Source organism: Halyomorpha halys, unplaced genomic scaffold (assembly GCF_000696795.3).
Source record: "Halyomorpha halys isolate HHAL.00 unplaced genomic scaffold, Hhal_1.1 Scaffold1218.1, whole genome shotgun sequence".
In the NCBI taxonomy this organism is placed as follows: Eukaryota; Metazoa; Arthropoda; class Insecta; order Hemiptera; family Pentatomidae; genus Halyomorpha; species Halyomorpha halys.
The window spans coordinates 261,407-278,438 of NW_027106975.1; the positions used below are offsets into that span (position 1 = coordinate 261,407).

Sequence of the window (17,032 nt, forward strand, 5' to 3'; positions counted from 1 at the left end):
AGTTACAGTCAGCTGTTACTTCGATGTCAGCTGACTGAGTAGATCAGCTGATCGAATATATATAGAGAGATGTACTGAACACATTAAACCTAGTATCTTACAGCAGTCCAAATGAAACCCGATGTGGATAAAGTTGCGGCTATACAGAAGATTTGTGCCAGAAATGGTGTAGTACCTTGTCTCTCTCTACAATCTACTGAAGAAAGGCAAAAAAGTGATGATAACTCCAATGGTGGAAGACAACATTAGGCGGTATATGGAGAAGTTGCAGCAGGAGCCAGTGCTTGCGTTTCCAGACTTTACTCGCCAATTCATTATCACAACAGACGCGAGTGAGTATGAGCTGGGAGTGGTGTTGTCTCAGGAGGGTGAAGGGGAAGATCGCCCTGTGGTGTATACCAGTAGACGCTTGATGGAGACGGAAACTAGATATAGCGCAATGGAGCTTTTGGGAATAGTGGGACAGTCGACCACTTTAGGCCCTATGTGTTTGGCAGAAGGCTTAGAGTACACACTGAACACAGGCCCCTGCAATGGGTGGGAAAGTTGAAAGAGTCTTCGGCCAGGATTATGCGTTGGAAGGAGCTTCTCGGACAGTATGATGGGATTATATATAAACCAGGAAAAGAAAATGTAGTAGCTGATTGTTTGTCACAAGTAATAACAGTTAATGCAATAGAGGAGGAGGCTGAGGTACCGTCCGGTGTCATGAGACAGTTTCTGCGAGAATGGATGCCTAGAGAGGAAGAACAGGATGAAGCAGAAGAAAGACCAGGAGACATAGAGGAAATAATTAATGACAAGAAGAGATAAATTGTATGGAATACGAAAACTACTGGATTGATCAAAATTAAATATAGTGAGTAAGGGAGAAGTAAAATAACGATGATCTGGTCACAGCCAGGCATGAATGAATCTGTACGACCAGATCTGTAGAACATTGAATAATGCTACGAAGCCTGGAGAAAAGTATCACCTGTATGTTGGGAATGAAACCGTTTGGGAGAAGATCAAGCAGCTATGGCGTGATGAACTGATAGGAATGGACAGGACATTCGTCCGTTGCAAACTGATGGTGGAAACTCTTTTGAAAGAAGAACAACAACGAGTACATAGTGTGAATGAAGAACATATTGTATCATCAGGGAAAGAATAATCACTGTGGAATCCCTGAGACTATGCAGGCCTTAAAGAGAAGATACTTTTGGAGGGGGATGAGAAAGACTATTTTGGAGGTTGTAGGAAGCTGTGAGGTTTGTCTACGCACTAAGTATGACAGACATTTGCCTAGACACCAACCACAGAAGGACTGCTCAAAGATTTACAAATTGACACATTTACTCGGAAAGGGTACAAATTAGTGATCTTGATTGACCTCTTCAGTAAAGTGGCAATGGCGCTCCAGGTGCAGGACAGGTCTTCCGAAGCAATATTGGCAGCTCTCCGCTTGTGGTTTCAATTCTATAGGGTTCCTGAGCACATCTTGTCAGATAGAAAAGCAGACTGATCATTGCACTGAAAGAGCTATGGTCACCTATCCATCTTTAAGTTGTGTCAGTTATAAATTCTTTTCCTAAACTCTTAGGTCAAAAAATTTCTCAAGTTCAGAAGTTCAACAAGGCAACACAACATGTTTTAGTGAATATGTAATACGGTATCATTTATATTTGTGGAGACTATATCATGATAGAAAACATTGTTTTGTTCTAAAAATTTGATGTAATTGTTGTAAAAAATCCAAGTTTTATTCCAGTACTACTTAACTGAATCCTACTTGCTGAACTAAGCAATTTGTCAACAAACCCTAGTATAAAAGTTGATATCACAACTCAGATATGGAAGAAAAGCCAGAAAAACATTTTACTTTTAACAGTCAGTTGATTATGAAGCTTATCCTACTTCAGTAAGTAACATTCTGTTTTAAAGAAAGTCAAACATTTAAAAACAGAAATTGAGAACTTATTACCTTACAACTTAAGAATTAGAGCCATTTTTGAATTATAATACATTTACATTCCAACAGTTGAATGGATGAAAGAGGTAAAAAAATAGCAAAGTGCAACATACTTTGAGGAATGATATCCTATGTCAGTATTTTATGCACCTTTTGAATTAAACAATTTTATTTACAAGACTTTTTGTAACAAGCTAGTTACAAGTTGGACCTAGATAAATTCTAACTGGGACTAACAAAAGCAGTATTGTGACTAAATACTCACTCATCTTCCCAAGGGCAGATATCAGCTTGAGGTGGATAATCAACAGCTGTTTCCTCCCCTGATCCCTCTTCCTCTTTCGCTTCAGATGATAGGAGCCTTACTTTCCTTTTGGCTTTTTTTTTAACCTGCATTTCTTCTTCTTCCTCTTTCTTCTTCATCATGGTATCTCCAACCTTGAAGAATTGATAAACTTTTATATTGAAATAACATTTTAAGTGTTTACATTTATTTAACTCTAAATTTATCTTTTGACAAATTAATAGGAAAAAGGATATCTAAACCATCAGTGACTTCGTGGTTAGGACTTAATTTTTTCCTTCAAACCTTGCCATTCAGCAATATGGAAATACAGTTTTATTGCAGAAACAATTATATACATTCCTCTGTTGTTGCATTTTGTGATTAAAACTCATGTCCAAAACAGCCATCTTCTTCTTCTGAAACTCAAGAAATATCTCAGGAATGTCTCCTACAACAAGTTCTTGCCTCGTTTTCCAGACTTCAAGAGTACCATGGAGTGTGCTTATTGTTGCCTTCTAGATGTACCCAAAGGGTTAGTAGTAAGAGTATATCCCTTTAGTTATTAAGAGCGGAAAATTGACCAGGATGAGGTTGTAGAAACCAATATACCTATTTAACTTGAGCCTTATCAGTATCTGCTTTAATAACTGGAGTATAGAAGGTTGAAGTACTTGCTAATGTATACAAACTTGGCAGGAATTGGGAGATTGAACAAGTTAGTAAGACACACAACACAGATTATCATTGGCAGGTGGGATTAATTGTTAACACTACTACCTATGAATGGTACATTGGTTTGATTTCTGAGATCACAGAGGATTTTAACCATCCATTTAAAATGAGCAATCGACACAGCTGTTTGCAGTTGATAATACATGGTCTGTTTCCGAAACAGTCCTTTGCTGAAGGGTTCAGTCGTCACATCTAACTTCTTGAAAGAAATCTACAACCAGCCTGTTAATAAAAAGATAGATTCAAATGTAAGTTTACAAAGATACTAACCACTGCCTTCATGCCACCCATATCAATTATTCTAAACAATCAAGGTATCTGAATATTTAATAGATCAATGAGTCTAAAACATCAATTAATAAAGCAGATTATATTTTATTGTTCACTTTATGAAGTATATTTTAATATAATCTATGGTCTCACCTAAGTTAGTCAGAGTGCTCTTTGCATTAAGGAACAACACAATCAACAATAGTACATGGTGAACAAAACCCTTTCGAGCCAAAAGGATTTTAATTTTTTTATATTAAACCAGTTTGATGAATAATACCTACCTTACTTGATATTCAATAATGAATTTAAAACATTTGTAGGTATTAAGTACATAAACAAATAATTTATACGATCTGTTCATAATCCAATTTCTGTTTCAAATAGGAGGAACAGGGTGGTAAGTGAACCTAAATAGTCTACTGGAGTCGAGATTGTTTTTAAATGTTTAGGCACCACAATATAATCAAGGGATCTTTTCATATTTTTCCAGCTTCAACAGGTTTTGCACAGATACCAATGCCCAGGTGGTCTATTCATTGTCAACAATTTTAAGAGATACCTTCCCAATGTTTTCATCCCTGTAACTCTTTTAAAAATATCCAGGCCGGCATAGCTATCATAAATACTTTGGTATGGGGGAGGGGGAGGGGGCAGACATCAATTAGTAAGCCACTGAGCAGATATTTATAAATTGATAAATTCATCTTTCAATCATTTGTATGAACCATTAAAACTTTATTCCTTCCTATTGTCTGGTTGATATACCACACATCATTTCATAATCCAAATATAAAAATTAGCAATAAGGTTTCAAATAGACACAAATAATTTAGATACTTATTAAGTTTGTTTGTATATATTAATACTGTATTTGTTTATAAATAAATACATTATCTTTCAATCAACATAATATCCTAAATAATGAAATTGAAACATATATTTCAATGAAGTAAAAGCATTTTTTCTCTTTTGATTGTAGAAGGGATCGATTACGGAAAATTATGCCATTTTGGCAAGAATAACCAAGCAGGACCCAGAGTATCTCAAGAAAAACACTCCTCTTTATTTTTATGGAGCTTCATGAATATTTCAAGGAGGCCACCACCTTATGCAGTATTAATTTAGTTACTAATGAGAAAAACAAGTAAATCAATGACAGATTAGTTAAATCTAGGAATTCATAATGTTTCAAATGGTAGTAATAGAGCACAAAATTGTAAGCATTTTGGTAATCAATACTGAGAACGGGTAAGCTATAGTTTTTCAATTTTTCATTACAGGAAATTGAAGATACATCCAATTCAGAAACTTTTGCTACTGGCATCTCTTATGAATTCAAAGATCAACTTGAAAACTTTTCAATACAGTTTTAATGTTTCCTTTCTTCATTTTTTCATAAGCAATGAAAAATAAGCATAAATATGTCTAACCTCCTTTGGAATTTCTTCAACTTCTAAAGTAATAGAAGCTTCTTCAGATTTTTCATCTGCAGTAGGGGATACACCCTAAAAAAATATTATTAGAGATAAATATATCCGAAATATAAGTTTAAAATTAATTAATAGAATTTTGAATTAATTTAAAAATGGAATAAATTTTGTGTTTTTCAATAAATTATTTATTAATTTTGAAAAATTACAGGGTGAAACTGCAGTTATGGAAGGAAATAATCATGCATCTCAGTCATGTAGAGCAGTGCATTCAAAATTACAAGGTCAGTGGTAGTTATAAGATATATTAATTTCAGAAAAAAAATATATAGTCTTACAATAGTAAATTGGTCAAGAGATTGAAAAAAAGAAAAAAAGAATTTATGATGAAAACCAGATCTATAGAAATTTCAAATAAATTCATTGGAGATAATTTTGGATGGAACAATCAATTATGATTCTAATTCAACAATGGTTATAGAATAATAATCAAATTATTATAGCACCTTTGCCATTGCTTAGAAAAATAAATAAATCAATACTAAGGTTGTTAAAAAGACAATAAGGAAGGAAAACTACAAATCAGCACTAAGGAAAAATGACTAAAATATAATTTGAGAAAATATTTCAACATTGAATAACAATCATCAACCAGGTATCTTTTTTCTTTAAGAAACACAAACATTATCCAAAATGAATTCAAAAGGTTAATGTAGATAAAAATGTACTTAAAAATCAGATATTACCACTAATTCCAAACCTTATAAGGGTACTTAAACAAATAACAGGTACAAAATTATTGAAAACTAGAAATGTTAGTGATTGCAACCATGTGGCAAAGAATTAGCACGCTCGACCAGGGCCGATGTCTGCTCCACTGCTTGTAGGCTGCCAGTACAAGCAGCATTGTTCAAATACTCCATTATTTTTCACTATTACAATAGAGGAAAGCCAAGTTGGATCAATAATTCTTTAGCATTTGTAGTAAACCACTCCAATCACAACAAGATTTGATATTTGTGTTGAAAAATATAATATAAAATTTCTAAATTACTTAAGATGCATTTTTTTTTACTTTTTAGGGCCACCAAAAACCATTGGGTTACATATTAAAAAAAAGAAAAATTAGAGGTTAAACAAATATAGGTAAAAATTATCTACTGAATATAGTAAGGATAACTGAGAGCATTATAAATATTTACAATTTACAAACTTTATATTTGGATTCAACAAGTTTAAGGAAACTAATTTTTTTAAAAATTCAACATTGGATGTTTGAACCTTTCTTAAATGTTTTAATGAATATCAAGCTATCTTCTTAAAGAGAAATGATCAAAATTATAGCATAATCTAGTGAAATAATTATTAATAGGCGATTAGTCATGTGAAAAAAATAATGAAACAACAAAACAAACAAGATTATTTTGATTTTTTATACCAGTCAATGTTTTAGCTAAACCTTATGATAATCTACAGCATTTGGTAGCTATAATATAAAAACCAAAACAACTTATTTTGGTTATTCTTTTTTATTGTGCTTACACCAGACTCATTCCCAACAAATTATTAGTTAAAATGGTCTAGCATCTATCACTTCATTAATTACAATTTTTGACATAAGTTAAAAACAAGTGGGAGTAAACTGATGGAGTAAAAGGAGAGCCAGAGAGAAGGTGAGCGAGGGATTCTCTTATCCTCTTTGTGAACCAATTAAACTATAGTACTTCCAAAGAGGTAGAAACGGGCCTGGGTACAATATTATCCATGTGCTGATCCACCCCTGGAGCCTCCACCAGCTAAATGGACTGTTAAATAGAGCAACAATAGGATAGGGATAAGTGTACCAATGCTAGCAATAAAGGAACTTCTCACTGGAAAAGGAAGGAAAAATACAACCTAGAAGGTTAAAAAACACCACTTCAGGCAGCCATTTGATATGGCATACACTTTAACTTTATAGCGGAAGTATACAAAAGCCTTATGTCACTGCACAAGGCAGGCCCGGATTTCCGATAGCTATCACTTTGGGGAGATTTTCTGTAGCTAAGACCTCCTTTTTTAGTTCCCCAAACATTATAAAGACATTCAAATTTAAGCTTACGTATTAGGAGCGGCTGTGCACACATGAGGCCAAAAGGAGTCAAACAGAACATAAAGTGGTTTAGAGAGTGAGAGGGAGAGAGATCATTCATAAAACACACTTCAATTTTTTTAAGTTTGTATATTATGATCCTGTTTCATTTCCTAACTAATATCCTAGTCCTAGCTGTTATTCAAGAAATCAATAATTAACAATGCATAATGCTAAAGCACATGATATAAAATCCACATGGGCATGAGAACGGGTCAAGGAAAGAAACTAACTAGTATTTTTAATGAGTCAAATGCAGGACTCAAGAAAGAGTAGTACTAGCCCACCCAGTTTATATACTAGCTGGCTCTAAGCCCATAGATGCAACTAAGCATCTATTTTTTTTAAGACATGGACTGTCATTTTTTTAGGACATGCTATAGATTATTTAATGAATGAAGTTCCAGTTTGCTGCAGCTTTAACTACCATTAATGAAACATGAGTTATAGGTACACTCTTTATTCTTAAAGGAGTTTTAAATCTATTTGTACAGTGTAGCCTTAAAATTTTTTATCGTAATGCAATATTATAACCTAACATTTCTCCTCCACTCTGTCCATAGCAAATAGGTATTCTGTCACAAGTGTGGAGCTATCATAAATCTTTCTGTAGTGCTTTAAATGGAAAGATACATCAATTTTTGAAAATTAAATCATTACTTCATGTTATAACACTTATTTTTCTAAACCCTCAATATTTATCTGTCCTATTTTTTTGGCAATTCAAAGTTCCCCATCCCTCAAAAACTGGTGTGTTGGGCAAATACTAGATTGACCTGCAAGTAAATTAGGACCTGGCATTTGGTAAGATGAAAAGCATAATGTCAAGTTTAATTAAAAATCTAGGATGCAAGGATTACGGGAAATGAAAATTGTTTTAAAGATAGGACAATGAAATATAATCAATGTTGAAGATGTTCTGACCTGCAATAAATATAGCAGTAAAATGCCATGTTCAATTAGATAGGTCTAAGGAAGTCAATTCAGTTTTAGTTCTCTATTCCTATAATGCAAGAGAGAGATGGTCAAGCTACAATAGATGCATTAAGCATTTATACAATTTGATTACAAGTAGTAAAGGACTGAAAAAGATACTGTTAATACTATACAAAGATACTGTTAACACTATGCAAATATATTGTTAACACTATTTTACTTTGTAAGGATTGAGTGGGCGCTCTGGCTATTCAGGAATGAAAATAAAGAGATAGACTGGTAAGAATATGTTCCAATTCCACCTGACTCCACAAATGCTATAAATTGATCTGTTATAAGCCAGATACTTCATTCCAATCCATTACTCAAGGGTCCCTCTGGAGAAAGGTACAAAATTTTGCTACATAAATTAAAAAGGATTAACCTGAGAGCTCTAGTAGGATAACATAAAGGTCAAATAAACCAAACAAATATTTCTTCATGTTATATCAACCTAATAATGTAGTAAAAGCAACTGCAGCATCGCTCCATAAAACTACATTACATAAACATGCCTTGGAAGGAATATCAATAATCACAAGTTCCTCAGCGAATAAACGAAATAAAATCGTAGATTTGAAAACTAAATATTTCCTTAAGCATGTACTTCAGTAACCACTCAAACCATTAGAGCATCGTAAATCTCAGAGTTGATTTGAAACAACTAAAATAAATTAAATTCAAGAAGAATCACAATAAATTAAATAATTTGAAATTCCTTGAAAATTAACAAGCTCTGATTAGATCTGTCTAAATAGGAACAATAAAATAGAAAAAAAAAACTGTAAAGAGCAAAAGTTCAGTAAGAATTGAAAAGCTACAGACCAGATGGACTGCATATAAAGTTGACGAGACATGGGGCAGATGGCTACTAATATATTTCCTCCAATACAAAAATATTAATAAAACATGCAGGTGCCCGATGAATGGAAGGAAGGAGGCAGAAGTTATCTCTGAATTGTAATGAAATAGGAGAATAGAATGTAACATAGAGAACTACCGGGTATCAATCTTCTAATGAGTGCTTAGAGAGTCTAAGATATATTCAACGAACAACGACTTCAACTACCTCCAATGTCATAAAAGCTGAAGAATCTGGTTTTCATCAGGGCAGATCCTGTATTGATGATGTGTTTAGTCTGAAACAAATTACAAAAGACCAATGTGCATGAGTAAAACTGGAATCCTATAAACTTTCATTGAATAAAACCACTGATAAACTCAACATAAAAAATAAAATAATAAAGAAAATTATATACAGAATGAAATAAGTGGGAATACAAAAAAAAACATCAATTTGAAATGTGTATAAGTTTAATGATGAAAAGAAACAAGCTATTCATCATTCCAAGCTAATAGGCACAGGAAGGTTCAATAAATTAACAGAAAAGGGAATACAAAGTAATAATAGTATCATTTCCAAACATGGTAGCAATTAAATTTTTTTTTATGGCTAATGAAATATATTCTCGGGGGAGGGGGAGGGAGGAAGTTGTCCAATTCTAGTTCTAGTTAGCACATTCTTTTTTTTTTTTTTTTTCCCTGTAAATCCTGCAATAGCCCCTAATTTAATACTTTAAGGTGTTCTTGAGAGATTGTGATCATTACTGTGTAACTGCCTGATGTATTTCCTGACTTATGTTGGCAACCATTTTCATTTTAGGTTTGAATAAATCATTATGAAGAATCAGATAAACTACAGTTTCAGCCCTGATGAAGAGAAAATTTAGAGAGCTGAGTGAGAAATAGAACCAAGTCAATTCACTATATGAACCATACAGCCTAACTGTAAGGCAGTCTTTAGACAAGAATAAGAGAAAAAATTGAGACAAGATAGTGACTCAAGTGGTTGATGTTTTTATAATATAAAAATGTATACATTTATTTAAAATGAAAGAAAAGAATTGACAATTTATTCTTTTTATACAACTTACATTTAATCTAAGTATTGAGAAGATCTGGTTTGAGAAGGATAGGTCTTAGCACATGCAGATTTCAAGAGAAATATATCCTGAATGTTGGATTTAATAGATTATAGTATTCTCTTGGATCTGCTACTAAGGTATTTTATACTGTGTGAATGATATTTACTTTTACTTACCTATTTATGAAATGTATACTAAGTATTGTATGGAAGTATTGCAATTGTGGACAATATTGAACAAGTGGGCGTGTGTACAGCCCAGCTTAATAACGAAAAGTTGTACGAAACAGAATTTTGATTTTTGAATCTTGAATTTCTTATTCAAGATAGGTATGTATCTATGATGTTACCGCAACTTTTTTTTGTTTAAATAGACTTACGAGAAGTGCCACTTTATATAGTTGATTATATGTTTTCTTAAAAATATTTTATTAAAAATGGCTAACAAGATTAAACAAAATTGCAAGAACTGTTAAATAAGTTCCTCCTATTCAACCCAATTCCTCGGCCACTATGGTCCCTATTTAAAACCTGCTGTACATTTACAGATATGAAAAGATGTTTTGAGTGAACGGATTAAATGATTTACAATTCTGACAGCTGAGGTTATTCAATGTGAATGTTTAGAAATAATTAGAACAAAACATACAGGAAAATTTATGTTTTAAAAGGGTTTAATCAATCTGTTATTAGATATTAGGGGGAACATTTTTTTTTAATTTTAAAATTCTGTAAGATCTTGTAAATATTTGAAACAATTTAAAATGGAAAAATTTTTTTTGTAATAAGTATTCTTGATTACACAATACATCATATGTAACAGAATAAAAATTACTAAATATAATATAAATACTTCAACATACAAAATGATTTCATAAAAAAAAAAAAAAATAAATAAAATTAATAAAAAAAAAGCCAATTAATGCATTATCATATTTGATTTAGTTACAGAAACTACAGTATTTCCTGACAACATTATGACCAATCCCCTAAAATTTTTGACCAGTGGAAGTGATTCAAATATGTTTTTAAACTTCCTGAGTAGTGCCATTAAAATCAGTGCGTTGATGATACCAATTCTAAATATTTGTAATATTACTCATTACCTTACTTAATGTAATTTTATTTATTTAAGGGTTCATTGACAATAATTTTATACAGCGATTTAAAACTAATTTATTCATAAAACAGTTTTAAAAAGAACCAGCTACATACCATAACAGCCCTTAAAGTAAACATGGAAATATATTCAATCCCTTGGGACACGAGATTGTTTCCATAGTCAGGTTTTTTAATAAATTATTTTATTTCTTTTTAATTAGTCTATTATGAAAAAAGAATAAGCATAAGTATTGCCATAAAAGTAATAATAAAATTGCTGGTTTTAAATGAGCAACGATTAATTTAAATTTTAAGTAGAGTGGCAAGTGTAAGCTGTATGATGCACATATCACACCAGATTTTTTTCTTATGGTTGTTTTAAGAGCAGATGTAAAAACATGTACAGGACCTGCTAAACTAATGGAGACAACTGACACAGGAAGAATTCATTGTATTTATGTCATTTTATATTTTTATCGAGAGCTTTATGATTTCCTTGAAGCAGAGTATAATAAATACTAATTAGGAACAGGAGTGCCCATAGCTCAGTGATTAGACACAGTCTTACCAATCTGATGTCTACTGGCGATGCTGGTTCGAATCTGGCCTGGGGCGTTGACTTTTTTCATTGAGTGGGGGTCCCACAAAATGACAAACTTTGACTCCCAATCATGGTTAGGTAGTATAGGACTCCAATGGGAGTCTTGGCCAAAAAAAAAAAAATAAAAAAAATAAGTAGGAACTACATAAGATCTAGACCAGCCAGTTCTTCCACCTCACTCATTAGGGGTACTCATGATCTTTAGTTTAACATCTTAAAATGCGTTAAATGGAAAAAGTTATGTTAAATAAAATTTTAGTTTAGCATGTTAAAACGATATAACATGGTTGAGTGAGAGTCTGTTACATAGAGAATGATGTTTTGATTGTGTTAGGATTGCTTTGGACGTTTTTAAACAAGACACTCAGTAGCCAATTTTTTACTCACTTTAGGCATATTGTAATAAATTACTTCAATCAAAACTTGGAGGTTGTTATGGGCGTTGATGAATGTTAGGTTTTACGTCCTTTAGTTCTAATAAACAACATGAACCTAGAAGTAAAGAATAACAAGAAGTTTTCGGAGGAAAGGTTACTAAGCAAGTTGCTCAGAAAATCCGCTAGGAGCTCTCATGCATTTAACATTTAACATGACTTTAAATAGGGCTGCTCACAATCTTATACTTATAACATTTAACACAGTAAATCATTTTACATTTAACACACCATGAATACTCCTATTGACTCAATACTATCATCTTTTATATCAACACTTTTTGACATATTCCAAGGGATAAATCAACAGTGTCCAGTAGTAGGGTGTAATGTGTAATGTGTAATGCCCAAGTAGAAGAAATTATCAATTTTCAACCTCAAAATATTTTCTTGGAGAACTTCTTTCCCATGTGTAGGAGCTGTAGCCCTTCCAGGAATTTGTACACAATTGGCATAACATCATGAAGAGAACAACAAAGCAATGGGAAACCTGTATTTTTTCAGCCAACTGGCCATTATGAAATATGATCCATGCACTCCTCTTTAAAACTTTAGCTATCACATTCAGTAAAGACAACAGATATAGATAGAAATGTCTTAGAGAAAGAACAGTTCTATGTGGGAAATTCAGCCTGATCAAGAGTAGAGAATCATGTTTTGTGATTTAAAACTTTACATACCAATATTATATATATATATATCATTAACATTGTAAATAAATATATCATTGAAACTTAGAAAATGTAACTCACTTTGGAATCTAGCCCAAGATTACAGTTGGACAATTTCCTGGAGACCAAATCAACTGATGGTCCAGGAACCTGGAGCCCTGCTTTAGAAGATTCGACTTTTGTGTCCTTCTTGGGAATAGTTCTCTCAGGACTGACACCACTATCCCTAAAATTAGCAACAATATTGAATAGAAAATCAACTTAAACACAGTTTATGGCTAGTAAAATTTTGATTTATATCTTTAATGGCCTACAATTATTTTATTTCAATCTAATTGTTTAAATAAAAAGAAACAAAATTATTAAATTGTGCAAAATACACAATATCACTTCAACTGCTCTCCTCAACAAATCGCAATTGATTACAATTTTTTATTTCATAAAAATTTGCTTTCTTAAAAATGATATGGAGGGCAGAAAATGTTTCTCTAAGAGTGGATGTTCGATATCATGATACATGGTCTGAACTGAATGATAGTTTAAAAGAACTATCCACAGAGTAATGGAAAAATACAGGCAGTCCAAACTACACATAAGAAAACAATGATCAGTGGAACAAATAAATCATAAAATTGATTTATTTTGGAAAGGAACTCAGTTATCCAAACTGAACTGTCACAGTTGACAGTTACACAAATACAGAAACGTAGAGATAAGCGTAATGAGTTGGTACCTGTCAATTCTAAAATGTTAATGTACAATTTTTCACTCACTGTAATTTCCTATAAATTTCACCCAATATAGGGGCCCCGCCAGTTAATGGGCCTAAATTAAGGAAGCATTGCAATAAAAATTTGGCTTTTAACATTTCTGTCTTAAGATTATCTACCTTTAACAGAACTAAAACTGAAATAATTTACAACCTCTCCAATGAACAAGGAGATTATTATGTCTAGTTCACACAGAAGTCAGGATTTGGTAATAGTAGCAGTAGGACACAGGAGCGGTATGAGCTGTAAACACACAGGAGGGTGTTTACATAATCAACTGGATTCTATCTTAGCACTCTTCACTTGGCTACAAGCAGAAATAGTGTACAGGTGCTTCAAAGAAAATATTTAAGCTTCTTCTAACAATAGATATCTCTAAGTTTTTCAGATGAGGAAGGTATATTATCAATTATTGTAGTAATTGACAATGTAATAAGAATTTAGGTTAATAAAATGAACAAAAAATGGAGCCTTGAGTGAATGAAACAATTATTGCGAGAGCTTGAATCATATCCAGATCATCTTGCATTGATATTTTAAATAATCAATCTTTTTAATTGACCAATTAAAAAAAAAATTAACTCCTCTCTTCAAATTTGAGGTTTTATGTTTTAAGATAGGTAAATCTGCAAATTGAATAAAATGAATCAATCTGTCCACCGCCCACAGCTTTTTCCCAAGAATAATGAGCCTATCTTTTTTTTTAAAGATTTGGTTCATCTAAATCTCCTGGTCACAGGTCACAACAATGATCCTCAGGACTGAACATTAATATTCCCTTATATTTGTATTATTCTATTTCAAAAAACTTTGTTATTTACTGATAGCATAAATGATAAGCACAAATTATTAACCATTTTTGAATGTATTATATAGTAAATGAGATGATTACGAAACAAACCATAATTTTCTGACCACAGTTATACAGAAAATAACCATAGACAGGAAAAGACCTACTTCTTCAAGAGAGAGGCAACAAATGAAGTTTTTTTTGTAGAGAAACTTATTTCTTATAGCACAACTGTACTGCACTTCCGTTTTGCCAAATTTATAATAAAATAAAGTAGCACAAGATTGGTACATAATATATTGGCTTCTGTGTGAGCAGGATGATCTAATTTTAAAAGTTAAGCTGCCATATACTGTTATCAAATACTGGTTTCTGTGCCGGTATTTGGTTTATAAGAATTAACTTATTTTTTTGGGATGAAGTGGTAGCACTTTTCCATAGTCTGGGACTGGTTTTTTCATCCTGTCATCTATAAAAGACTCAACACTAAGGAGACTTTGCTTTCTGTTTCTTTAGAATTTACCATAAAACACAGTTAATATTAATAGTCTTAAGTATAAGTTTTAAAAGCATTACCTAGCAGGGAGTTCATGAAGGTTGGATTGTGACGTAGATAGGGGTACTTGGGAAGTGAAGGCTGGAGGAACTTCATGAGCTGCTCCGGTCAGGCTTCTATCACTTCCTCTCCTTTTTCCTGTACTTGCTGAAATAACAGCAGCAGCTCCGGCTATTGCACAACTTTTTTTCTTTCCAACCCCACCAAATCCAAAAAATCTAGAAAGAACAAGAAAGTTAGCTATTTATCAAAATTAGAAAAAGTAAATTATAGACAAATTTAATTTCAGACAATGAAACTCAAACACAGCCAATTTTTTTTTTTAAATTGCTGAGCAGTTCAGTACCATTTATTTCTTACAATTTTATTCTGTATCGAAGCCATTGGAAAACTAAAATCTTATAAAGCAGTGTGAACTGATAATATTCCCAAGATCAAATTTTTTTATTAAGTCAAATATTACAGAAAAAGTTTGAATACAACAGGGTAGTTCATCAGCTTTATCATATTTTGATTGAATAGGGAACAACAAAGAAGCTCGTAAATATAGTTGAGATGTGCAAGACCAAAACGTTTAAAACAAGGCGATTATCTATCACCTATTTTATTAAATCTATCAATAGAATATAACATTAGAAATGTGATGCATACTGAAAACCATTTAACTCTAGGTGCTAAAATATCGGTGCTTGGGTAGGCTGAAGATTTGGTATTATTGGTGAGGATGAGGAAACTATAAAATAAATACAACTAGGTTGATAAACTCTAGTAAGGAACAAGATGTCGAAATAAATATGGATAAGACAAAATATACAGTCATCAGTAGACATGGAGCATTTTCGGGGACATAGATATGGAAGGGAATACATTTGAACAGGCAGAAAGGTTTAAATATTAACTAGAAAAAACAAAATTGATGAAATAAAAGCGAGGTTGAAGGCGGGAAATCCTTGTTATTTTTTCAAATTAAAAAAAGCTTAGCTCACGCCTTCTGTCAAAAAACTTAAAAGTTAGAATTCACAAAACTATTATCCTTCTCATGGTTCTTTACAGATGTGAAATGTGATCTCTTACAATAAGGGAAGAACAGCGCCTTAAGGTTTTGGAAAATTAAGTATTATGTAAGATATTAGGACAAGAAAAGGATGAGAATTTAGAAGGCTACACAACGCTGAATTGAGTGAACTAGTAAATATAATTCAGATTATAGCATTGCAACGAATCCCTGGATGTTAATAAATGGATCCCTAAAATGTTAATAAATACAGAACCAATGGATAAACATCAGAGGGGTAGTCCAAAACATAGTTGGGAGGATGGCATTAGGACTAATTTAACAGATTTGGGTTTGGAGGCACCAAATTTAAATTGATAAGACTAGAGAGAGAAATACTTTATTCATCAATGCTGCCCAAGTACATCAGGTTGCTACATACACAGCAAACTTATCAATCCGTAATCGGACATATATAAATTACATAGTATAATAAAATAGTAAAAAACAGGTTTTTTTTCCCCTACAGTTTCCTTTTATAATCAATTTCAGTTTATACGCCAAATACAAATATTTAAATTCATTCCTTTTTCTTCTTTCCCTTTTCTGTTCCTTCAATTTCACCATTTCACAATTTTTAATTCACCCGATCAACAAATTCACCCTTCTAGATCCTCTCCAGTGACCTGCTAAACAAATTCACTAATAGACGGCAATGTGAGATCAGACCATTAATAATAGTCACAGCAGTAGATCAGCTTACCAAAAATAAACAAACAAATACATTCTACGAGAACAAGACTAACACATAGATTCAAAGGAAAATATAATAAAAAGCCGGTTACAAGAAACACTTAAATGGATAAATAAGTTTTAAAAAAATAAATAAATAATAGTACTAATAAAATAAAATAAATAAACCGGTAAAGACTAAATTTCTTATAAATACCTATCGACAATTTCATGCATGTCATAATCAATAATTTAAACATTAAACTAATTAATTAAATATTAACCTTTTTTTGGTAGGGGGCTGTAATGCATTGGCAAGTAGACTTTTGTACTGGTCAGATCTTATGAACCTAGGATAACAGTCTTTGGCCAGTAAAACTGTATACACGTGATGAGCAGCAGCTTCAAATGTAAACCTTGATGGAGCTTTCATTTCTGCAAGAGATTCCTCTTGGGTTTTAGAATCAATGTTAATCTCACATGGAGCACCAATTGCAAGGAATTCACTAAAAACAAAAAAAATATGCCAACAATCATAATAGCTTCAAATGTAAAATATATTAGTATACGAAGGAGATGGTCAGGGGTGGAGTCAAAGAGAAATAAAAATAGTTAAAAGCCGACTGTAACTATACCCCCGACAATCTCCTTTATATTTTGAAAAGTACAGTCTATATA

General features: G+C 32.3%; 1 protein-coding gene across 8 annotated transcripts in view; it reads right to left on the reverse strand.

Moving 5' to 3' along the window:
• Positions 1-17,032, reverse strand: part of LOC106688842 (regulator of G-protein signaling 7) — a 58,900-nt gene that overhangs the window by 3,488 nt on the left and 38,380 nt on the right. For 4 of the 8 annotated variants that reach the window (XM_067045292.1, XM_014433509.3, XM_014433510.3 and 1 more), the window contains 5 exons: positions 16,639-16,860; positions 14,649-14,846; positions 12,594-12,738; positions 4,676-4,750; positions 2,220-2,392 (listed from right to left, as the gene is read on the reverse strand). In XM_067045292.1, the coding sequence (XP_066901393.1) occupies positions 2,220-2,392; positions 4,676-4,750; positions 12,594-12,738; positions 14,649-14,846; positions 16,639-16,860 (813 nt within the window). Of the gene's footprint in view, positions 1-2,219; positions 2,393-4,669; positions 4,751-8,781; positions 8,921-12,593; positions 12,739-14,648; positions 14,847-16,638; positions 16,861-17,032 lie in introns of those variants that run through there. The other 4 variants (XR_010842854.1, XM_014433512.3, XM_014433511.3 and 1 more) reach the window with 4 other exon arrangements.